General features: G+C 47.3%; 1 protein-coding gene across 2 annotated transcripts; it reads right to left on the bottom strand.

Annotated features, from left to right (window-relative positions):
- Positions 1-2,034: 2,034 nt before the first annotated feature.
- On the bottom strand, positions 2,035-23,627 carry ZC4H2 (zinc finger C4H2-type containing). 2 transcript variants are annotated; one of them, XM_043973605.1, is made up of 5 exons: positions 23,417-23,624; positions 10,227-10,398; positions 8,137-8,309; positions 7,626-7,788; positions 2,035-3,822 (listed from the first exon to the last, which is right to left on the bottom strand). In XM_043973605.1, exons 1-5 carry the CDS (start codon positions 23,467-23,469, stop codon positions 3,709-3,711), a joined length of 675 nt encoding a protein of 224 aa, XP_043829540.1. In that variant the 5' UTR covers positions 23,470-23,624; the 3' UTR covers positions 2,035-3,708. The 2 variants fall into 2 exon arrangements, with proteins under 2 accessions (XP_043829540.1, XP_043829541.1); XM_043973606.1 differs by lacking the exon at positions 7,626-7,788 and having other exon boundaries at positions 23,417-23,627.
- Between the last annotated feature and the right edge of the window lie 535 nt (positions 23,628-24,162).

Below are 24,162 nucleotides of genomic sequence, written 5' to 3'. Positions count from 1 at the left end.
TTCGGGTTTTCTTGGCAGAGATGCTGGAGTGGTTTGCCCTTTCCTTCTCCAGCTCATTTTATAGATGAGGAAACTGAGGCAAACAGGGTGAAGTGACTTGTTCAGGGTCACATAGCTAGTGTGTGTCTGAGGCTAGATTTGAACTCGGGTCTTCCTGACTCTAGACCCAGAGCTGCATCCACTGTGGCACCACCTATCTGTGGAGAGTGGCTTTCCTTTATGTGGCTTGTTTGTATAATAAGCCAATGGGATATTGGGAAGAAATCATGGTCTGGGCCGCAATTTCTCTGTTATTCCACCAACCTTGCCTATGGCTGAAGCCTAACCATTTGAACCATGAGGCCAAGGCCCTACCACTTACCTGGGGAGGTGTACTCTGTCAAAGGCAAAGTACCTAAGAGGAAAGATATACCTCTGAGACCAAGATGGTGGCTCCACAGTGGGTTGGGTGGACCTTGGAGAGAGGATTCAGTTTGCTAATTCAGAACTCATTAGGATTCAGCATCTTGGTTTCCCTCTTCTGTAAGATCAGGGCCCTTCCAGTTCCATGAAGTCTAAGATCCAAAGACCTTCCTTCTTTTTTTCAACTCAAAGACTCTTACTGCTATCTTCCCCATCCCTCTTGGTTGGAGGCTTTTTCTAGGCCTCTTAGAGATGCCAAACAAACCTCACCCCTTTAGCTTCCTTCTCTGACCCTCAGTTACCTTTCTGGGTCTCCCATCTGCAACAGGGAAGGCCTCGTTATTGAAAAAATATTAGGAGACACCCCCGCTGTTTTCCAGAGCAAAGGCCCAGAAGACAATCTGTGCTCTGAGTTTGGCAAGGCAACAATCCTTCGCAATTACTTTCTGGATGATTTCCCATAATTCACCAGGTGTTCTCTGAGCTAGACAAGCACAGGACAAACTCAGAAAGTCCTGAAGTGAATCAAACTTGTCATGTGCTTGCTATTACCCCTCATTGTCAGGGCTATAGCTCACTGGGCAGCCACTAGTATAGTACTGAGATCTCCCCACACTGCCTTGGCACTAGGGTCAGGCCCCCGGCACATGTCCTTGCTTGCAAGCCATTTTCCTCACTTTGAAAAGAAAACTTCTCTTTGATTCCTGACCCTCCTGTCGCTAGCCTGCTCTGGCTTCAGCCATTCACAGGTTAGAAGCCAGTTCTGCCTGATTGATGTTATTAAAGGAATTTCACAGTATCACTGAAGAACCACCATCACAGTGTTCCTGAAGCACTCAGGTTCTGCTGGAAACAATATCAGGCATGTGCTCGAACACCTTCAGTGATGGGAAGATCACTACCCCCAGAGGTTGCTCATTTCCCCTTTCGATCTCTCTAACTGATGTGTTTCCCTACATCCCTGCCTCTCTACAATGTTCACCTCCTGCTCCTCATCTGTCCTCCGGGATCTCCTCCATCACAGCCCTTCAGATACTTGAAGACAGCTGTCACATACCTCCCAAAGTCTTATCTTCTCCAAATTAAACACCCCCAGTTCCTACAACTCATCCTTTCTAGGGCAGGGTTTCCAGTCTTCTCAGCATCCTAGCTGCCCTCCTCTAGATAGCCTCTTCTTTGTCAGTGTCCTGAAAGCATGGTGCCCAGAATGGAACACAGCTGCCCAGCTGGGTATCTGACCAGGGCAAGGTAGTGGGGAAGAATCAGCTCCCTCATTCTGGACGTTAGGCTTTTTTGATGGCCATATAACTGTTAACTCAGAATGAACCTCATGGACCATTAAACCCCCCCCCAGAGAGTCTTTCTATCAACTTGTCCAGCCATGCCTCCTCTCATTCATATTCGTACAATTGATTTTTTGGACCTACATTTAGGACTTTGCATTTATTATCCTTTTTAAATTCTATTTTATTCAGTTGGGTCTCTGGTCTGTCAAGATCCTTACAGGTCTTCTGTTAAGTGTTTTAACTATCCCTCCCAGCTTCCTGGTGTCTTCAAATCCAAGCTAGCCTTCCCTAGACACAAGTCCAGTAGGAAGAAGGGAGAGAAAAAGAATGTTCACGAGAACCTGGAATGATGTTTATTTAATAGGATTTGTATAGACAAGTGGTATAACACACATAAGTCCAAGAGGCAGAGGAGCCTTTTGGGTTATGAACACATGGCCCTTGAGGGCAACTCACTAAAACTACCATTAAACAAGGAAGGAAAAAAATGCCCCCTGCCAGGGACATGGGGTTGAAGCTTTCTCAAACTTGGCCAAGGCCTACCCTCTTAACACCAGGAAAGGTCTCCATGAGAGCGACCTGGATGCCAAAGAGGAGCCCAGAGCTTTCTCTTCTACTTACAGGAGGGGATGGTATGTCAGGGGAGAGGTGTGCTCAGAAGCTGTGACCATGGTCCCCAGGGAAGGAGGTCCTGAGGACGGGGGTGCTCCATGTGGCTAATAGGATAGGCTTTCCTTGAAGGAAAAGGCCCATCCCCCACCTCCATCTCTCCTACTGACCCAAGTGCATGGTGGGTAGGGGTTGGGGGCCTAACAGAGGGGTTGACTGACTCACGGCGATAACAACACATCCACAGCACAGCTCCTAAATGAAGATGAGGGCTGGGACCATGGAAATATCCAGAATGAACTACCCAACAGCTCCCATGGCCTCAGCCTCCCAGAAAAGCACCATTGATCAAATGTAAGGGAATTAGTTCTTCCAAGCGAACAGGCTGACAAATGTTAGTGCCCCTTCCCAGGGAGTGCAGAGCCACAAATAGGCACTCAGCCAGGACAAGCAGTGGACAAGGGAGTCACCTGGGAAAAGGGGTGTTGGCATTAGTTTCACTGCAAGGGTTCAGGGGGCTGGGTAAGTGGATAGGACTGAATGGTCCTCCCATTGGGGGAAGGAGAGGGAAAGGAAGAATGGACCAGCCACATTCTTCTGGGTCAGCATCTAGGGCCCTGGGAAATAGAGAAACAATAGGGAGGACCACCCAACTGGCCTGGTTCAGGAAGTGAAGTAGGTGGGTTATGCAAGCTGCTTCCCTGGTCTTAAAGACCTTGACACACCTTTAAGACTGGGCCCCAAGGAAGACTGGAAGGCATGGGGCGGGAGGAGAATTAGAATGAAAAGGCTGCTGGAGGCAACTGCTACCCATGAAGTCAGAAGGAGGGAGGAAGGAAATAGACCAGTAGCTCTCCAAATTCGAAAGGGACAAACAGCACCAAGGTCCCTCGGCTGTAGCCACTGTTGATGAGCGGCATCACCCCTCCCCTACCTGAATCTGGAACAGTGGGCCTCCTTGATCCCACAATTCCTTGAGTGCCAGCCCCATCTGGGACACGGGGCCCCTGCGAGTAACCAGCAACTTACCCCACCATTATCCACCATTGGCAGGGATGTTAGCCCATCAGGCCCCTGGATGCCTTCTGCCACCACCTGACATCCTGAAGTGGGGAGGGGGAAGGGAGGGGCAGCAATCAGGGCTGGAGGAGCTGTCAGACACACAGGCCTTAGTACCTGAAACTTATGTCTTCCTAACCCCAAATCCCAAGGGCTGGAAGGAATAAGAACATGAGAGAAGAGTTGTGCTTCCGTCCCACTAAATACAAGATGAGGAAGGGCAGAGGGGAGAAGGAAAGAATGGAAGGAGGAGAAGAAGGAGGGGAGGAACGCTCACGCCTGGACCTCAATCACTCTGGCCAAGGGAAAGGGGCTCTCCGAGCAGGGGAGCTCCATGAGGCGGGTCTTCTTTTCATTCATCCTGTTTCCTCTTTGGCTTCTTGGGGTTCCGAGAGCGGCTCTTGGCTTTGCACAGAGGGCAGATGGGGGCATTCCGGTGGATTTGCTGGTGACAGGACAGGCATGCCTGGGAGACACACCCAACAAAGGAAGTGAGCTGCCTTGCTCCACTTTGAGGGGAGGCAGAGCCAAGGCTCAGAAGCCTTGAGTGAATGCATAGGACTTGGGGGTCCCAAGGGGGAAAGGACGAGTCAGCCTTAATCTGCCAGGCCAGCCTCAAGATCAAAGTTTGGAAGGGAAGATGCCAGTAGTCTTGGGGGAAAAAATGGTGAGATCAGCTAAGCTGCTCTCTGGACACAAAGACAGGAACCCACTGAAGGCCGGGTCCTAGAAGTCATGGTAGTACTCTACAAGGAAGCCATAGAGGGACCAAGAGGGACAATGGTGTTGTAACCTTGCTTTGCCTTGGAATTCCCCTAGGTGGTGGCAGTGGGCTGTGGCAGGCCAGGGTAAGGGAGAGGCTTTGGGAAAAGCTGGGCTTAGCCCCAAATCCTCAGGCTATTGGGGGTAGACTGGAATCAACTGGCTTTGCTTGTATCCTGGGGGACAAATGGAATCGATAATGGAATGAGACCTGGCCAGCATATCTAAAGCTAAGCGCTCATTTCTAGAGCAACCCCAACCTGGGACAGAATGAATGCAAAGTTCTTGCTAGGATGCCCTGCTGCTTTTTGCTCTTTGGAGCCCCAGTGCCTAAGTATAGTGCCTGGTTCACAGTAGGTCCTTAATAGATGTTTGCCAAATTGAACTGGGTCAAAGGAGACCCAACAGGCCAGATCTGTTGTTAATTCTTTTTATGACCTTGGGATGGGTCACTTAATCTCTTTAGGCAAACCAGAAAACTGCCTTGGAATGCTTGGAACACTCAAACGTCCCAGGGTTCCAATTAATCCCCAGTTAAGGGTACTCCCTGGGGAAGCAGAATGAAGGTAGAAGGTCAGGGGCCTCTGCAGGCCCTGGATTATGTGGAAGGGAGGGGGCTGGGCCTCCATGCTTTCATAAGGCCCTTCCAGCTTCAATCATCCATGTGTCTATGAATCTAAGAAGCCTAGAACCTAACATCCTTCCCAGCTTGGACATTCTGTGTTCTAAGGTTCCTACCAGCCCTGACCTTCTGTGTTCTAAGGTCCCTTCCAGCCCTGACATTCTGTGTTCTAAGGCCCCTCCCAGCCCTGACATTCTGTGTTCTAAGGTCCCTCCCAGCCCTGACATTCTGTGTTCTAAGGTCCCTGCTAGCTCTGACATTCTGGGTTCTAAGGTCTCTCCCAGCTCTGACATTCTGGGTTCTAAGGTTCCTACCAGCCCTGACATTCTGGGTTCTAAGGTCCCTCCCAGCTCTGACATTCTGGGTTCTAAGGCCCCTCCCAACCCTGACCTTCTGTGTTCTAAGGTCCCTCCCAGCTCTGACATTCTGGGTTCTAAGGCCCCTCCCAGCTCTGACATTCTGGGTTCTAAGGCCCCTCCCAGCTCTGACATTCTGTGTTCTAAGGTTCCTCCCAGCCCTGACATTCTGGGTTCTAAGGTCCCTCCCAGCTCTGACATTCTGGGTTGTAAGGTTCCTCCCAGCCCTGACATTCTGGGTTCTAAGGTCCCTCCCAGCTCTGACATTCTGGGTTGTAAGGTTCCTCCCAGCCCTGACATTCTGGGTTCTAAGGCTCTTCCCAGCCCTGACATTCTGGGTTCTAAGGCTCTTCCCAGCCCTGACATTCTGTGTTCTAAGGCCCCTCCCAGCTCTGACATTCTGGGTTCTAAGGCCCCTCCCAGCTCTGACATTCTATGTTCTAAGGTTCCTCCCAGCTCTGACCTTCTGTGGTCTAAGGTCCCTCCCAGCCCTGACATTCTGTGTTCTGAGACCCCTCCCAACTCTGACATTCTGTGTTCTAAGCTTCCTCCCAGTCCTAACATTGTGTATTCTAAGGTCCCTCCCAGATCTGACATTCTGTGTTCTAAGGCCCCTCCCAGCCCTGACATTCTGTGTTCTAAGGTTCCTCCCAGCCCTGACATTCTGTGTTCTAAGGCCCCTCCCAGCCCTGACATTCTGTGTTCTAAGGCCCCTCCCAGCTCTGACATTCTGGGTTCTAAGGCCCCTCCCAGCTCTGACATTCTGTGTTCTAAGGTTCCTCCCAGCCCTGACATTCTGGGTTCTAAGGCCCCTCCCAGCTCTGACATTCTGTGTTCTAAGGCCCCTCCCAGCCCTGACATTCTGTGTTCTAAGGCCCCTCCCAGCTCTGACATTCTGTGTTCTAAGGCCCCTCCCAGCCCTGACATTCTGGGTTCTAAGGTCCCTCCCAGCTCTGACATTCTGGGTTCTAAGGTTCCTCCCAGCCCTGACATTCTGGGTTCTAAGGCTCTTCCCAGCCCTGACCTTCTGTGGTCTAAAGTCCCTCCCAGCCCTGACATTCTGTGTTCTAAGACCCCTCCCAACTCTGACATTCTGTGTTCTAAGGTTCCTCCAAGTCCTAACATTCTGTATTCTAAGGTCCCTCCCAGATCTGACATTCTGGGTTCTAAGGTTCCTACCAGCCCTGACATTCTGGGTTCTAAGGCCCCTCCCAGCCCTGACATTCTGGGTTCTAAGGTCCCTCCCAGCTCTGACATTCTGGGTTGTAAGGTTCCTCCCAGCCCTGACATTCTGGGTTCTAAGGTCCCTCCCAGCTCTGACATTCTGGGTTGTAAGGTTCCTCCCAGCCCTGACATTCTGGGTTCTAAGGCTCTTCCCAGCCCTGACATTCTGGGTTCTAAGGCTCTTCCCAGCCCTGACATTCTGTGTTCTAAGGCCCCTCCCAGCTCTGACATTCTGTGTTCTAAGGCCCCTCCAAGCTCTGACATTCTGTGTTCTAAGGTTCCTCCCAGCCCTGACATTCTGTCTTCTAAGGCTCCTCCCAGCCCTGACATTCTGTCTTCTAAGGTTCCTACCAGCCCTGACATTCTGTGTTCTAAGGCCCCTCCCAGCTCTGACATTCTGGGTTCTAAGGCCCCTCCCAGCTCTGACATTCTGGGTTCTAAGGTCTCTCCCAGCTCTGACATTCTGGGTTCTAAGTTTCCTCCCAGCCCTGACCTTCTGGGCTCTAAGGTTCCTCCCAGCCCTGACATTCTGTGTTCTAAGGCCCCTCCCAGCTCTGACATTCTGTGTTCTAAGGTCCCTCCCAGATCTGACATTCTGTGTTCTAAGGCTCTTCCCAGCCCTGACATTCTGTGTTCTAAGGCCCCTCCCAGCTCTGACCTTCTGTGGTCTAAGGTCCCTCCCAGATCTGACATTCTGGGTTCTAAGGTTCCTACCAGCCCTGACATTCTGGGTTCTAAGGCCCCTCCCAGCCCTGACATTCTGGGTTCTAAGGTCCCTCCCAGCTCTGACATTCTGGATTGTAAGGTTCCTCCCAGCCCTGACATTCTGGGTTCTAAGGTCCCTCCCAGCTCTAACATTCTGGGTTGTAAGGTTCCTCCCAGCCCTGACATTCTGGGTTCTAAGGCTCTTCCCAGCCCTGACATTCTGGGTTCTAAGGCTCTTCCCAGCCCTGACATTCTGTGTTCTAAGGCCTCTCCCAGCTCTGACATTCTGTGTTCTAAGGCCCCTCCCAGCTCTGACATTCTGTGTTCTAAGACCCCTCCCAACTCTGACATTCTGTGTTCTAAGGTTCCTCCAAGTCCTAACATTCTGTATTCTAAGGTCCCTCCCAGATCTGACATTCTGGGTTCTAAGGCCCCTCCCAGCCCTGACCTTCTGGTTCTAGGGTACTGCTAGAGTTCTGACACTGTTCTAAAGGCCCTCCCTGCTCTACAGGTATGACATCCATACCTGAATCCATGCCCTGAGGCCATCTATACTTTCCCAAGCCCCATCCCACCCTTCACCTCCCCATCTGATCTCACCTTCATGGGTGGGGGCTGTTGTCTGAATGTGGCCGTCTGCCTGGTGTCTTGTTTCCTAGCCACTTGTAGCTGTTGGGCTGCCGCAGCAGCAGCAGCAAGGGACTCAGGGATGGGTGGCTCCTGAGGCTCCGTCTGCCACTCAGCCTTCTGCTTCTCGAAGTAACTTGGAGGGGGTGGGATGGGGGAGGGGAGGAGGAAGAAGTTGGCTGGGTTGTTCCATGGTCAGGAAGAACCACCTTGATCTTTTACCTAACCACTAGGCTACTGGGCAGTAACCAAGGCTTAGGCCATCACTACTCTGGCCCTGTCCCAACCCCGGGAAAGGGTCAGCATGATGGTAGGCCCCCCAGCCCACCAGTGCCCCAGGAACACAACCTCTGGAAGGGTCCCTGGACAAGACTGTCCTTCCTCAGAAAGATGAGGCCCTAATCTCCCAGGAAGCTCAGCCTTCTGCATCCCACCTCCCAAGCTCCCTGTCAGGGGGCTCAGCAACAGGGCTAGAGCCACTTACTCCAGGGACAGCTTCTCCTCCTCTTCACACAGGTCTGGAAGCCTCTGTAGGCCCAGGGTCATGCGGAGAGCATCCACATGCTCTTTTAGGGGCTTATACTCATCATGCAGCCGCCGGGTGGACTCCAGCAATTTGTTGAGGTCATTCTCTGACTGTTTGATGGTGTTCTCCATCTGGCCCAGGGGGATAGGAACAGGAAAAGGAGAGCAGCTGACCAGCAAGACCCTGGGTTTCCACTCCCAGCATCCCTCCAGGTAACTGTTGCTAGCCCTCCCCCATGCTGTCTGATTTCTCACCTGTCAAATTAAATGCCAAGACAATACCCTGGACCACAACTCAAAAAAGAAATGTGACCACAAAACATAGAAGGTTGCTTGGCAAACTGAAGCCAGGCCATGAAGAAAGGATGGGTTTCAAAAGGGAGAAATGGGCAGGATCTGTGGCAATGATATGGGGGTACATGAGCAACATGAAGACACAAGGGGAAGCATGTGAATATGGTCAATTCTGAAATGTTAGCAATTCTTTAATTTCATAGGCTCATATGCTTTTGGACCTAGAAGGGACTTTTGAGGTTTTCTATACCAACTCTCCTCATTTTTCAGTGAGGAAACCCAAGTCCCAGAGGTAGAAAGTGATAAGCTCAAAGTAGCGAAGCCAAGATTTGAACCCAAGTTCTCTAACTCCAAATCCATCCTAAGACTGAGTTAGCTGGACACTCAGATTGAGCTTGTAGGATAAAGACCCTCAGGAATCCCTCATAATGAGAAAAATGGAAATTAAAAGAACTCCGGGGGCAGCTAGGTGGTGCAGTAGATAAAGTATCAGCCCTGGATTCAGGAGGACCTGGGTTCAAATCTGGCCTCAGACACTTGACACTTACTAGCTGTGTGACCCTGAGCAAGTCATTTAACCCTCACTGCCCCACAAAAAAAAGAAAAAAAGAAGAACTCCAAGGTTTTTCCCCACACCTGGTAAATTGGCAAAAATGTCAAAAGATAGGAACAGCCAATATTGGAGAGGTCATGGGAAGATGGGCACACTACTGCACTATTGGTGACACTGTTAGCTAATCCAAGTATTCTAGAAAGGAATTTGGAATTATGCAAATAAAGTGGTTTCAATGTCTATACTCTTTGACCCAGAGAGTCTACTGCTAGGCATATACCCTATGAGACCAGTAAAAAAATATAAATATGCCAAAATAGTTATAGTAGCACTCTTTGTAGTAGCAAAGAATTGGAGATAAAGTAGATGTCCATTGACTGGAGAATGGCTAAACAAATCGTGGCAAATGAATGTATGGAACAGCACTGTACTCTAAGAAATGATGGATATGGGGGCAGCTAGGTGGCACTGCAGTAGATAAAGTACGGGCCCTGGATTCAGGAAGACCTGAGTTCAAATCCGGTCTCAGACACTTGACATATTAGCTGTGTGACCCTGGGCAAGTCACTTAACCTCTACTGCTATGCAAAAAAAAAAAAGTTGGATATGAAGAATTCAGAGAAGTATGGGAAGACTTATATGAACTGATGCAGAGAGAAGTCAGCAAGCCACAAAAACAATATCCAGTACTGCAACAATGAAAATGGAAAGAACAAATGAAAAAACAAGCCAAATGACAGAGTTCTAATAGCCAAGAAGCTCAGTCCTGGAGAAGAGGCAAGAAAAAGCACCTCTCCCCCTTCTTTGCAGAGGTGATGGGTAGTGAATGCTGTATAGAACACCAGGCACAACTCATGTGTTGGTTGGTTTGGCTGAACTGCTCCCCTCCCCTTTCTTTTGTTATTCTTTATAACAAGGGATGGATCTCTGGCTAGGGGAAGGATATATTCACAAATGAGGGTGGTGTAATAATAAAGGGTATCAATAAAAATGTTTTCAAAGATGCCCAGTAGTTCACATGATCTATTCTCTGGCTACATCATTAGCATTCTTAAAATCCCTGAAGCACTTTCCTATCAAGTTACCCCAGCCAAGGGAAGCCCTTCTGCTTATGGAACAAGGGAACCAAATGCTCAAGTAGAGCCCAGGTTGATGCTAGAACCCATTGCTAGTCTGTCCTACACTACTTGCCCGCCACACACCACGTTGATATCCGCGTGGATCAGACGCAGTTCCTCCACATGGGCCATCTTTTCCTGTAGCAAGAGATCCATCTCTTGCTTATATTCCTTCAGATGCCGTTCCTCTGACTCGAGGGCTTCAAACTCTGCCTTCAGTCGGGCCTTGATCTTCTCCATCTGCATGGTCTTATTCCTGTAGTATCAGAACATGAGAACAGGCTAAAAGCACAATATTGGACCAAGAATCCACGACTTGGAAGGGCCCTCCAGAGATAATCAGAGGCAGGAATCAAAGTACCTGGTTGCTCAACATGATTCATGACACATTCATGTCCTGCTCTCCATATCGCCATCTAGGGGTTTTCTTGACAAAGATACTGGTTTGGTTGGCCTTCTCCAGTTCGTTTTACACATGAGGAAACTGAGGCAAACAGGGTAAAGTGACTTGCCCAAGGTCACACAGCTAGTAAATGTCTGAGGCTGGATTTGAACTCATGAAGATGAGTCTTCCTGATCCCAAGCCCAGGGCTCTTCCCACTGCACCACCTAGCTGCCCATAGCTAGCACATCATAGGTGTTTCACAAATGTTCATTCCCTTCCACCCCTCCGCACAATGTTTCCATAACTTTACTAGCTGCATGACCTTGGGCAAGTCATTTCTCTGTGCATAAATAATAACTCACATTTCTATAGAACTTGAAGATTCCAAAGTATGTGTCTTACAGCCCCCTGGGAAGTATTATATTACAGATAAGGGAACTGAGGCACAAAATCTTAGTTCCCTCCTCTGTACAATGACAAGGCTGGATTACATGATCACATAAACTCAGAACTGGAATATCTAGTCCAACCAGAACCTGAGCCAGAATGCCCTATCCAATATCCCCAAAAAATCATCATCCACCCTCCATTTGACCGGCTCCAGTGACAGGAAGCTCTCTCCCTACTGAGGCAGCCCATTCCATTTGTAAATGGCTATGACCCTTAGAAAGCTTTCCCTTAAGGGTCTTACGTGAGCTGATGATGAGTGAGATGAGCAGAACCAGAAGAACATTGTACACAGTATCATCAACATTGAGTGTTGACCTACTGTGATGGACTATATTCTTCTCACCAATGCAATGGTACAGAAGAGTTCCAGGGAACTCATGATAGAAGAGGATCTCCAACAACAAGAAAAAAAAAAGAAAGAAAGAACTGTGGAGTATAGATGCTGATTGAACCATATTATTTCTTTTGTTTTGGGTGCTGTTGGTTTTTTTTTTTCTATTTTGAGGTTTCGCATCACTGCTCTGATTCTTTCTCTTGTAACAGGATTAATGCAGAAATAGGATTAATGTTATTATGTGTATATATATATGTGTGTGTATATATATATATATATGTATATGTATAGAGATATATAGATATAACCTATATCAGATTACTTGCTGTCTAGGGGAGGGGGGAGGGAGGGGAGGGAGGGAGAAAAATCTGAAATTGTAAAGCATGTATAAACAAAAGTTGAGAACTATCTTTACATGTAACGGAAAAAATAAAATACCTCATACATTAAAAAAAAAAAAAGAAAGCTTTCCCTTACAGGACACTGAAATATGCATCTCTGTGACTTCTCCACACCGCTCCTAGTTCTCTGGTTCTTTTATCTCTCTCTTATGACTATGGACAGAAGTAGATAAAAGAAATATCTATCCTGCAGGGGGCGTTATTTTTGTCTTTGCATCCCCAGCACCAAGCCCAGTGTTTGTTGACTGATTGCCTCATTTCCTCTAGTTGTTAATGTTCCTTCCCATATCACTTTATTTATATTCATGTACATACTGTGAACATGGGCTCTGTCATGACTATACAATATGTTAGAACTTCCCTTCTTCACAGGGGAGCAGGATAATTACCCAATCAGAAGGATTTCTGAGGCCCAGGGCTGCTTGACATACCAGCAATCCTTGGTGAGTAAACTCGAGTGGAATTTGGAGATGCCTGCAGCTGCCAGAGACCATAGAGCCAGCCTTGACCAGCTCAAAAACAACCTGGGGCAATAGTTGCAGACTCGGGACTTTCTAAACATCCTGCCCCCTGGTTTATTGTGTCTATATACATCTCCCCCAATAACCCTGATCCCTGCTTGAAAGCCTCTTGAAATCATAAATATCTCATCCTTTTCCACTCCCCTTTTGAGCTGCTGAGAACTCTCTCTTCCTCTCTGCTCCTTTGCAAGCTCTTCTCAGACAATAAACACTTGTAATCTGTGATCAGACTCTTTCATTTAGGGTCCCCTCTTTTGGGGGCTGGGGTCTTCCTTTAACAACACATATGTATATCTGTGTATACATATATATTTAATATTATATATTATTACATTTAAATTAGATATATAAATATATTCTATATATAAAATATATAAAAAGTATCTATTCTATATATTAAAATTAAATTCTATGTGTATATGTTGTTGGGTTGTTCTTTCTTTTTCTTTTCTTTTTTTTTTTTGCAGGGCAATGAGGATTAAGTGACTTGCCCAGGGTCACACAGCTAGTGTCAAGTGTCTGAGGATGGATTTGAACTCAGGTCCTCCTGAATCCAGGGCTGGTGCTTTATCCACTGTGCCACCTAGCTGCCCTGGTTGTTCTTTTTTTAAAATCTTTTATCCCCAGCCCATTAAAAAATGTCTCAAACCTGTGATCTCATTGGCATGGGGAATGACTTGGTGAGAAACTCCCCAAGACAACTTGGGGCACAGACAGGCCAGGGCAGATCCCAGGATCACACAGACAACACATGTCAGAGGTGGGCCTGGAACCCAGGTCTTCCTGATCTCAGCCTCTGCTTCTCTGATGCAATATTTTCAGAGCCCTCCTTATTGACTTCTTCAGGTTTTCACTGAATTCCATGTAGGCTGCAGCTCAAAGCCATGTCCTCAGAGATGGATGAGCCCCCAGAGGCTACCTGGTCCAACCCCTACCTGAACAAGAATGACCCCTGTTCTGTCACCCCATTCCCATGACCTCCCTTTGCTCTTTGAGACAGTTCTAATTACCTGATATCAGATCTCAATTGGCTTCCACCCATCATCTCTGGTTCTGTCCTCTGAGGCCAAGCAGAAGGAGGCTAATCCCTCTACCCTGTGACAGCCCATCCATCAATGTATAGGAATGGACACATACATATATGTGTGTGTGTGTATTCCTTTTCCATCCTCAGTAGAGAACAGCTGACCACCCTTCACATATTTCATTAAGATCACACATTTAGAGCTTGAAGAGACATTAGAGATCAAGTCTAACCCCACTCGTTTTACAGATGAGGAAACTGAGGTGCAGATTTGATGAAATTACTTCCCAAGGTGACATAGATTTAGAATCAGAAAACAAAAGTGGTAGGATGGTGACATAGAACTAGGGCCTAGAGGGCAGCTAGGTGGCACAATGGGTAAAGCACTGGCCTTGGATTCAGGAGGACCTGAGTTCAAATCCAGGCTCAGACACTTGACACTTGCTAGCTGTGTGACTCTGGGCAAGTCAATTAACCCTCATTGCCCTGCAAAAAAAATGAAAAAAAAAAAAAAGAACTAGGGCCTAGGCCTGGACCCAGCCTCAGGAGATCTGGGTTCTAGTTCTGGCTCGATCCACTTTCCCCATGCATGTATTGAGCTATGTTCCAAGCCCTGTGCTAAGGGCTAGGGACATAAAGACAAAAAGGGAACAGTTCCTGCCCTCAAGGAGCTTCTACTCCACTGGGGCTGTGGGGGGGGGGGAGAGGAGAACAGTCATTAAATCACTGGGTGACCTTGAGTGAATCACTTTTCTCTTGGTTTGTTTCTTCATTGGGAAAATGAACAGACTCATTAAACTCTCTTCCAGGACGTGTCGTGGAGTAGTGGAGAGAGCTTCAAAGACCTAGGTCTGAATTCCAACTCAGACACCTCAGAGGTGTATGACCTTTGACAAGTCACTTCCCCGGACCTCAGTTTCCCCATCTGTAAGTGCCAAAGCTAGATTCGAACCCAGGTCTCTTGCCCAAACCTGGAGCTCTTTCTACTCCTTCATTTGCCATACTAAAGATCTGAAGAGATCAACCCCAGCCCGGATGCAGGAGCTCAATGCTCTGCCCACTCAATTGGCCACTTGAGTTCCCAGGTTCAGGTTACAGATGATGAAAATAATGATTAGCACAAGTCAATGCATACATTAAGGCATTGTCTGGGGCTGAGCCCCATTTGTCCAATATGCCCACAATTCACTTAAGGTGGCATAAGCACAAACAATTACAATCAGGATGAAAGTGTCCCTTCCACTGGTACTTCCTAGAATGGCCCAGTGCAGCTTCCTTCCTGGGATGGGCAAACTCAATCTATGCCACTCCCTGCCCCGTTCTTGTCCATGACATACAAAGGAATTTTGTAGGGACAGGAAGCAGCCAAAGGTAACATGTGGAGAGAGGTGTCTCACCTATAAGCAACTAGCAAATATGAATCATGGAAGAAGTGCATAGGGCACTGGTGGTGAAGTCAGGAAGACTTGGATTGAAAGCTCCCCCCAGATACTTACAAGTTATGTGACCTTGTGCATGTAATTTTACTTCCATGGGCCTCAGTTTCCCCTTCTGTAAAAACAAAGTGTTTGGAATTCTAAGGTCCCTTCTAGCTCTCAGTCTATGATCCCATGATTCTGAGAAGTAAAAGGTGGACTTCAAGGGACAGTGCTGCTTCTGAAATTCAGGGATTAGAATTACAGAAACTCAGAGCCAAAGGGCTAGCTTCTCATCAAACCTGGACCTCAGCAGAAATCCAGTCTACACCATACCCAATAACTGGGCCAAAGACCCTTGGTGATGGGGAACTCACTACTTGGCCTTACAGTCTCCTAAGACTTCTGGTGATGGGGAATTCACTACTTTCCTTTCTGCTTTTGTTTTGTTTGTGAGGCAATTGGGGTTAAGTGACTTGCCCAGGGTCACACAGCTAGTAAGTGTTAAGTGTTTGAGGCTGGATTGGAACTCAGGTCCTCCTGACTCCAGGGCCGGTGCTCTATCCACTGGGCCACCTAGCTGTCCCTCCTTTCTGCTTTTGAACCAATCAGAAGTTCTTCCTTTCACTGGGTTTAGGGGATTCCTTTGTGGGAACCACATAAACAGGACAATCACCATCCTTAGGAGGTTTACATTTTAGTGGGGGGGGGCCCAAGTTCCTTTCCCCCTTTGGGCCTCAGTTTCCTTCTCTGTAAAATAAGGGAATCGATCTGTAAGGTCCTATCCAGCCCTGACATTCTATAATCCCAAGCCCCTTGTCCTCTCTTAGCTTCAGTTTCTACCTATGTAAAATGAGGGGCTTGGACTGAAATCAATCATCATTTATTAAGCACCTACTATTTTACTGGGGAAGAAACTGAGGCCTAGAGAGGAGGAAGGATTCACACCTAGATCTCCCTACCCAGTCCCTGGCTCCCCTCTCCTCAAGAGCCAGGAGAAAAGTGATTTTTTTTTTTTGGTGAGGCAATTGGGGTTATGTGACTTGCCCAGGGTCACACAGCTAGTGTCACGTGTCTGAGTCCGGATTTGAACTCAGATCCTCCTGACTCCAGGGCCAGTGCTCTATCCACTGTGCCACCTAGCTGCCCCAGGAAATGATTATTAAATAAGTCATTGTTAATATGGGGGAGACACAGCATTCATCCCCTTCTGAAGGCCATTCCTCCTCAGTCTTGTTTAGACCCCACCCAGGAGGGGAAGATCTTTGTGTTCTACTCAGGTTTAGGTGGGAATAAATTCTTTGATTAGATTGCCCAAGGCTGAGGATAATTTGGAAGCAAATGACATAATCAAAGTCACATTCCCCCAGCCTCTCATTAGAATAGACCCGCCTCTCATTACAATATTCATTCTCTCTCATTATGGTTTTTGGTTTTATTTTGGGTTTTTTTGCAGGGCAATAAGGGTTAAATGAGTTGCCCAGGCTCACACAGCTAGTATCAAGTGGCTGAGGCCAAATTTGAACTCAAGTCCTCCTGAATACAGGGCCAATGCTTTATCCACTGCAGCGCCACCTAGCTGCCCCCCCATTATTTGTTAAACAATGAGAGTCAATTGTCTCCCCCCTCAGGAGCACCTGCTCTTCCAATGGCATATGAACACTGACGGGGTTCCAGGAGGGGTCTTTGGCATTCAAGAGTGTCACTGATCAAGTACATTAATAATATGCTAGAATTACTAATAAAAATGTTTTAATTTGTATTTTACTCAGAAATCACCTCTCTTGACCTTTTCAAACGTCAGAGCCATAACTAGTAATTCTAACATCTGGGGACAAGTTCAGAGTGAGGAGAGATAGAAGCCACTGGAAAAGCCAAGGGAAGGGCTTCCTTCCCAAAATGGATGCCCCACAGGAAGTGTACTAGGGCCCCTCACCCCTGTGCTGGCATCCTGGGAAGAGAGGAGAAGGGAGCATGTCAGGGTCCTGGGAAGAGGCCCTGGTTGCAGCCCTCCCCTCAAGGCTCCATGAAGCTGGTTTATCCCAACTGACCGCAGAGCCGAAACTTTATGACTAAAAACATTCTAGGTTCTAGTGGGGGCCTGATTGTCTAAGTAAGGAGGGTGGCTGATGTGGCCGCCACACGCTCAGTCCTGTACACAGGAGACAATGTCGGCAAGCTTCCACTTTGTAATTGTAGGTCACCATGATAATCGAGGTTTTGAAATGGAATGTTTACCAGCTGGAAGAGTGGATGATCATTGTCATCTGAACCAGTTAATGGCTTATGGAGCCCTTGACCTGGAAGGTGAAAATATGTGACTGTTTCACAGCGGGTACCTAAAAACCATGGACAAATTCGACCTTCTAAGCTGAATACAGAAAACTTCTTAAGTACCTGATGTCATGGTATGCATTGTAAGTAACTAAGAGCTAATCAAGTCTACTGTGTCTAGTTTGGGCTCTCTAAGCCTCTGTCAATTAACCTCCTTTCTAGTTAGAAAGACAATGGGGGGGGGCAGCTAGGTGGCACAGTGGATAAAGCACCGGCCCTGGATTCAGGAGGACCTGAGTTCAAATCCGGCCTCAGACACTTGACACTTACTAGCTGTGTGACCCTGGGCAAGTCACTTAACCCCCATTGCCCTGCAAAAAAAAAAAAAAAAAAAAAAAAGAAAGATAATAGGGGGGCAACTAGGTGGAGTAGTGGCTAGAGCACTGATCCTGAAGTCAGAAGGACCTGAGTTCAAATCTAGCCTTAGAGACTTGATACTTGTCTTGTTGACATTGTTACAGATGATCAAAAAAGTAGAATTTGTACTTTTAAAAAATACTGTATTGGGGCAGCTAGGTGGCGCAGTGGGTAGAGCACCGGCCCTGGAGTCAGGAAGACCTGAGTTCAAATCCGGCCTCAGACACTTAACACTTACTGGCTGTGTGACCCTGGGCAAGTCACTTAACCCTCATTGCCACACACACACACACACACACACACACACACACACACACACACACACGGAAAAAATACTGTATTTATGAAGACTGCTAGATAAAGGGCCCTGACAATTATTTTTGCTTTAAAAATTTGTTTAGAAGATCATTTGACTGGACTAATATAGTCGTCTTAATTACAATGTAAATTAGGAAAATGTCATGGGTACATTTGGTTGTCAGATCTTAAACTGAAATATAAAAGTTTGCCCACAATAGGAAATAAAATTTCCAGCACACACATGGATTTTTTCATTTATCCATATAGGCAATATTCATAGTGCTGAAGAAAATATTTCTTTTGTTTGACAAGTTTTGTACTAAGGATTTATCTGTACCATGAAGTATCAAGACTGGCAATAGTTGTTTGTCCTTCAGGAAAGGACAGTACAGGAAAGGACAGGAAAGGACAGGACAGGACAGAAAAGGACAGGAAAGTACAGGACAGGACAGGAGAGGAAAGGACAGGACAGGACAAGACAGGGCAGGACAGGAAAGGAAAGGACAGGAAAGTACAGGACAGGAAAGGACCAGACGGGACTACACAGGAAAGGACAGGAAGGGACAGGACAGGAAAGGACAGGAAGGGACAGGACAGGAAAGGACAGGAAGGGACAGGACAGGAAAAGACAGGACAGGAAGGAACAGGACAGGAAAGGACAGGACAGGACAGGAAGGGACCGGACAGGAAGGGACCAGACAGGACAGGACCAGACAGGACAGGATAGGAAAGGTCAGGACAGGACAGGAAGGGACCAGACAGGAAGGGACCAGACAGGAAAGGACCAGACAGGACAGGACAGGATAGGACAGGACAGGAAAGGGCAGGACAGGACAGGACAGGACAGGACAGGACAGGACAGGACAGGACAGGAAAGGAAAGGAAAGGAAAGGAAAGGAAAGGAAAGGAAAGGAAAGGAAAGGAAAGGAAAGGAAAGGAAAGGAAAGGAAAGGAAAGGAAAGGAAAGGAAAGGAAAGGAAAGGAAAGGAAAGGATAGGAGACGAAAGGACAGGACAGGACAGGAAAGGATAGGAGACGAAAGGACAGGACAGGACAGGACAGGACAGGACAGGACAGAACAATAGAAAGGCCAAACACTCAGATAATCCCAGATTGATAACTGGAAAGGATGTTAGAAGCCATCTGGTCCAACCTCTTTATCTTATAGATATAAAGGGAAGTGACTTGGTTAGCTCTTAAGGTCTGAAAGAAGATCCCAGTGCTTCATGACTGCACTCCTCCCCCCCACCCCACCACAGTCCCAGTCCCTAGCCACTACCAGTGGTGTCAAACTCAATTAGAAAGAAGGGCTACCAAGGGATACATAAGGATCCCTGAGGGCTGCATATTGACTTAGAAAACCACATAGTAACATTATCTAAGTTGTACTGTATTTTTATTTCTTTTGTTAAATGTTTCCCAATGACATTTGAATCTGGCTTGGGCTTGGGAGTGTTGTGGGCCATGTCTTTGCCGTGCAGTCTTTCACATGTTATTAAAAACTTCTCAGAGATGTTAGTGCCACAAAGAGGCCAGCCCTTGGAGAGAGAACCTCATGGTTACCGTCACAGGGAAAGGACTTCAGTGGCCATCTAGTGTACCCTTATATGAAGGAATCCCCTCTGTAATGTGTCTGACAATGGGTCGTCTTGAGGACCTCCCAAGAGAGAGACCCCACCTCTCAAAGCAAACCATTCGAATGGCTTGAATTGTTAGGAAATGTTCCCAGACATTGAGCCTACACTGACTCCTGCTCCTTTCCCAGACTGCTCCTGAGTCTGCTCTCTGGGGCCAAACAGAGCAAACCTAATCCTTCCCTCCCATAGGACTTCAAATGGCTTGAGAATCCATTTCCCCCTAAAGTATTCTCTTTACCAGGCTAAACTCTTTCAGTTCCTTCCTACAGTTTGAGAATATCAAGAATTCAAGTCCCTTCCCTATCCTTTCAGCCCTTCTCTGGCCACTCCCAACTGATCAAAGTCATTTCCCTGTTCCTGGAAGTCCAGTATGTTTTAACGTGGCCCAAGGTGGAATGACAGTTATCCCTTCTGCATTGCAGGTGTTTCATCAAGGAAACACTTGTATTCCTCGAAGAAACAAAGGGGAAAATGGGATAAAATAATGGGATTTAGCAGATACTCAAAGGCCCACCTGGAGATTAATCTAAACTGATTGAATTAAGTGAGAGTGATTGACTGCTGATTAGCCTACTTCAAGTTAACTAGATTCTAAGCACACCTGGCTGGCCCTTAAGGAGGTATTGTTCTCAGAACCTAAGGACTTTGAACTCAACTAGAGACCACCTTCAAGTCCAGTGAACCAGTGGATTTGGATGATGCCTGCCAATCAGCTTGAAGCAGTGTATAATGACTGCCTATGCTCTGGACCTATAAAAAAGCTTCCGCACTCAGTTTGGGGGTGTTCGTGATTAAAGCAGGCTCGTGGCGGAGGACTTGAGAAAGAACCAAACCAGGCTGGAACTCTAGGCTAGATAAGCTTTTTCTTAACTTTCTGAACTCCACATGAATACCTGGTATGCTTTAATAAATGCTTAAAACCCAAAGACTGGTGCCAAAGCTTCTAAATTAAGGCAACCACACATTTAGATTTTAAAGATCACACAGGGGTTAGGGGTGTGGCCACCTTTGATCTGGAAAATCCTACCTGAGTAGAAGTCTGAATTATTGTGGTATGAAAAGAAAAACTGTTGATATCATACAATACTATACAATTAATTTATGAATTTCTGAATTTCTAAACTTTTGCTGGCCTTCACATGTTCCAACTTCCACAAAACTCGTCCAAAATTCCCATTTAATTTCTTATGCCAACCCATGACATATTGAAACCTTGATGAGGAAAGTCATGATGTAGAAGGGACAACTGTAGATTATTTAGCATCCCACCACTCGGCCCTCATAGTGCATTAAAACCTTCAGAACTTCTTCAGATCAACTGCTGTCTACTCATGCCTCTTGTAGCTTATAGTTGTGAAGCTGCTATTTTTTGTACTGAAGTGCAACATTGATCCCTACTAAATTTCACCTTAAGAGATTCATCCCCAAATTCTGGTCTGTTCAGACCTTAGTCAATTAACCTCTCTAAGCTTCAGTTTTCTCATCTGTGAAATGGAAACAATAGCACCTGCCTCATAGGGTTGTTGTAAGGATCAAATGATAGATATACAGTTATCCCTTCCACGTCTCAGGGATTAGGGGCACCATGCCCTCTGAGATCTGAAAAAACCACCTAAAAGATTTTGGCCCTCCCTTCATACCAGAGAAGAAGTCTGAATTATTATGGCATTAAAAGATAAAATATGTTGATGTTAAACCACACTATACATCTATTTTATGCTTTTCTAAGTTTTTAAACTTTTTTCTGTGTCATCTTCTGGCCTTCACTTCACCATCTACGACTTCCACAAAACTCCCCCCAAATTCCTATTCAGTTTCTTATGCCGATTGGCTATGATTGGCTATATATGGAAACTGTGATGAGAAAAGTCACAATGTAAAAGGGATAACTGTATTTGAAAACTGTAAAGTGCCATACAATTGCTAGTTCTTCTTTCCATGACCACCACCACCACCACCATCACCCTCTTTGTCATCATCACTAGCTATGTGACCCTTGGGCAAGTTACTTGACCTCTAAAGGCCTTAGGAAATTCCCAAGGATTTCCTGACTGAGTCTTGGCCCAGGGTTCATCTCCAGTGGCAGGGAGAGTTCTGCAACACTTGAAGTCATAACTACTTGTTTACAGATGATGAAATCAAGGCTGAGAGAGGTTGTTTTCTATTATTTTAGGAGAAGCTGATTATATAAGTGGGATACTAATGGATAGTGCAAAAAACAAAGATGTTTTTCATGTTCCTGGGCTTTGTTTAAATTTCTCAAGCAAAGTAATTGACTGGATTGGTTAGCAATAGAAAGGATAATTGCCTTTGTGGCTCACTAACACAGAAATAACCCAGTCAAATGTAAGTTTCTTCGATCAATCAACAGTCAACAAGCACCTACTATGTGCTAGTCACTTGGCTGGGTGCTGGAGATACAAAGACAAAAATGAAACAGTTCCTGACCTCAAGAAACTTACATTCTCCAACGTGTAGATGATGTTATTTTTTAATAGTTGTTTCCCCATCACTGGGCACTTGACTTTGAGCATAGTAGGCACTTAAGAAATGTTTGTTGACTATATTGAATTCCAGGAAGAGACCCCTCATGAAAATGAGGCAGAGCATCTTATCTGGCCTTATTATCCAGGACTTCCTTTTATATATTCTCTGCTCCATTCACCTTGCTGTTTCTCATACAGAACACTCCATCACCTATCTCTGTGCCTGCAGAGGCCTGGAATCCTCCCCCACCCCCACCCCAGTGGATCTCTGGTTTCCTTCTAAGCTCAACTCAAGGGTCATCTTCTACATGAGGCTTATTATGATCATCATAGGTGGGCTAGTGCCTCCCCTTCTACCCTTACCCCAATAGCATATTTGATATGTGCAGATTCATACATATAGAGAAACACACCCAGAGGACATAGATGAGAAACTGAATCCCAGAGGGGGAACAGTGACTTAGCCAGAGGCACATGGGTAGTAATAGAAAAAGGATTTGAATTCAGGTCCTGGGATTTCAAAATGAGGGCTCCTGACTTCCCCAGGGTAGGCTCTAAACTCTTTGAGGGGAGGAAGTGGGAAGTTTTTTGTTTTGTTTTGTTTTGTTTTTGCTGGGGCAATAAGGGTTAAGTGACTTGCCCAGGGTCACACAGCAAGTTAAGTGTCTAGTGTCTGAGGCCAAATTTGAACTCAGGTCCTCCTGAATCCAGGGCCGGTGCTTTATCCACTGCAGCGCCACCTAGCTGTCCCAAGGGAGGGTTTTTAACTTTCTTTGTATCCTCATCCCCAGGGCCTAGCACAGTGTGGGAACTTAAGAAATGCTTGGCTGCCAGTACATACCAGGGCAAGCAATCAAAGTCAGGTCATCTGGTTTCAAGTTAGGGGGCTCCCTTCCCCGTGCCCAACATTGTCTTCCCTTCCACAAAGAAAGATCGAAAAGGACAACCCCTGCCCTCAAAGAGTTTCCAGTCTAACAGGGGAGATGACATGCCAGCAACTATGTACAAACAAGCTATGTATGCAATGAACTGGGGATGATTGAGGGAGGGAAGGTACTAGCATTAAACTCGGGGCACGTTATCTTCTCCAAAAGTGTAGTTTGAGAGAGCTGAAAGGTAGAAAGGGTCTTTGAGATCACCTCTTCCACGCCTAGCATCTTTGAGAGGAAAGAACTACAGTTCAGAGGAGGGAAATGACTTGGCCAAGATCATTGGGGGGGGGGGGGTAATGTCCAAGACAAGATTTGAACTCAGGTCTCTTGATTCCATCCACTCTACCCTGTCAACGAGAGCAATCCGCTAGCCTTCCAGGGATTTTCAAGCTCTCTAAGGGCCGGCAGGGCAGGGGACTGTGGGATAGGTTTCCTCTCTCCTGGGACCAGAGGGGCGGGAAGAGGTTCAAGTGGCCCAGGCAAGAGAGCATCTTTAAGAAGCAAGCCCTGCCTCGTCAGATGCTCCGGAGAAGCACAGATGGACAGATGTGTGCAAGCCCAGCCATCACTGGGCATCCTCCCCCTCCCACCCCTCAAGCTCACACCTTCTTTCTCTCGGGGGCAGGGGCGGGGGCGGGAGGGGGCAGTTGCCGCCAGGGCTGCTGGGCCGGGGGTCCCTCGATGCCCTCGCTGCTCACCTGATCTCTTTGATGCTCTCCAGCTTGCACATGATTTCCTGCTCATCAGCCATGCTTTTCAGGCCCGATTTCACCGTCCCGAGAAGGTCTCCCGAAGAGGCGGCCAAAAGCTACAATAGACACAATGTAGCCCCCTCCTCCGGGCAGGGGGCTTGGAGACTGTGCGATGGCGGCCGCGGGGACGCCTGGGACTTGTAGTCCCTCGCCTGGAGTCGACCATGCCACTCGCCCGCCAGCGGACTACAACTCCCAGAGGAAAGCGCGCGGCCTTCCCGTTCCTCTTCCTGCTACCGCACTTGAAATCAATTTGTCACAGTTAATTATGTCAAAGGTTGTGAGGAGTCCAAGGGAATGGGGATTTTCTTTTCTCGCTCGTGCGGAAAAAGGAAAGTCCCCAACACCACCACCACTGCCACCCCCAACCTCTGCCCATGTAGGCTAGGGGAGGAGGGGATAGAGGGACTAAGTCACCAGCTCCCAGCCTTGCCACCGGGCAGCTGGGTGGGGAAGTGAGAGGGCTGTAGTGCTGTTTGAACAGATGCACAGTGCCTGTCCCTGAGGGAGGCTAGGGGCCAACTGGGAGCTTGGGCAGCCAAAGAGGCCCAGGGATGGGCCACCCAGCAGTCCTGGCTGGGAGGCCTTGAAGTCAGAAAGGAGTGCACCTTTTTTTCTGACTTTGTCAGGACAGTATCCAACTTTGATCCCCAAAGGGACAGGTGCACTAACCTGTGAAAAGAATCACTGGA

The sequence above is a fragment of the Dromiciops gliroides genome, chromosome X (genome assembly GCF_019393635.1).
Source record: "Dromiciops gliroides isolate mDroGli1 chromosome X, mDroGli1.pri, whole genome shotgun sequence".
In the NCBI taxonomy this organism is placed as follows: domain Eukaryota; kingdom Metazoa; phylum Chordata; class Mammalia; order Microbiotheria; family Microbiotheriidae; genus Dromiciops; species Dromiciops gliroides.
This window is presented reverse-complemented; position numbering and strand designations above follow the sequence as displayed.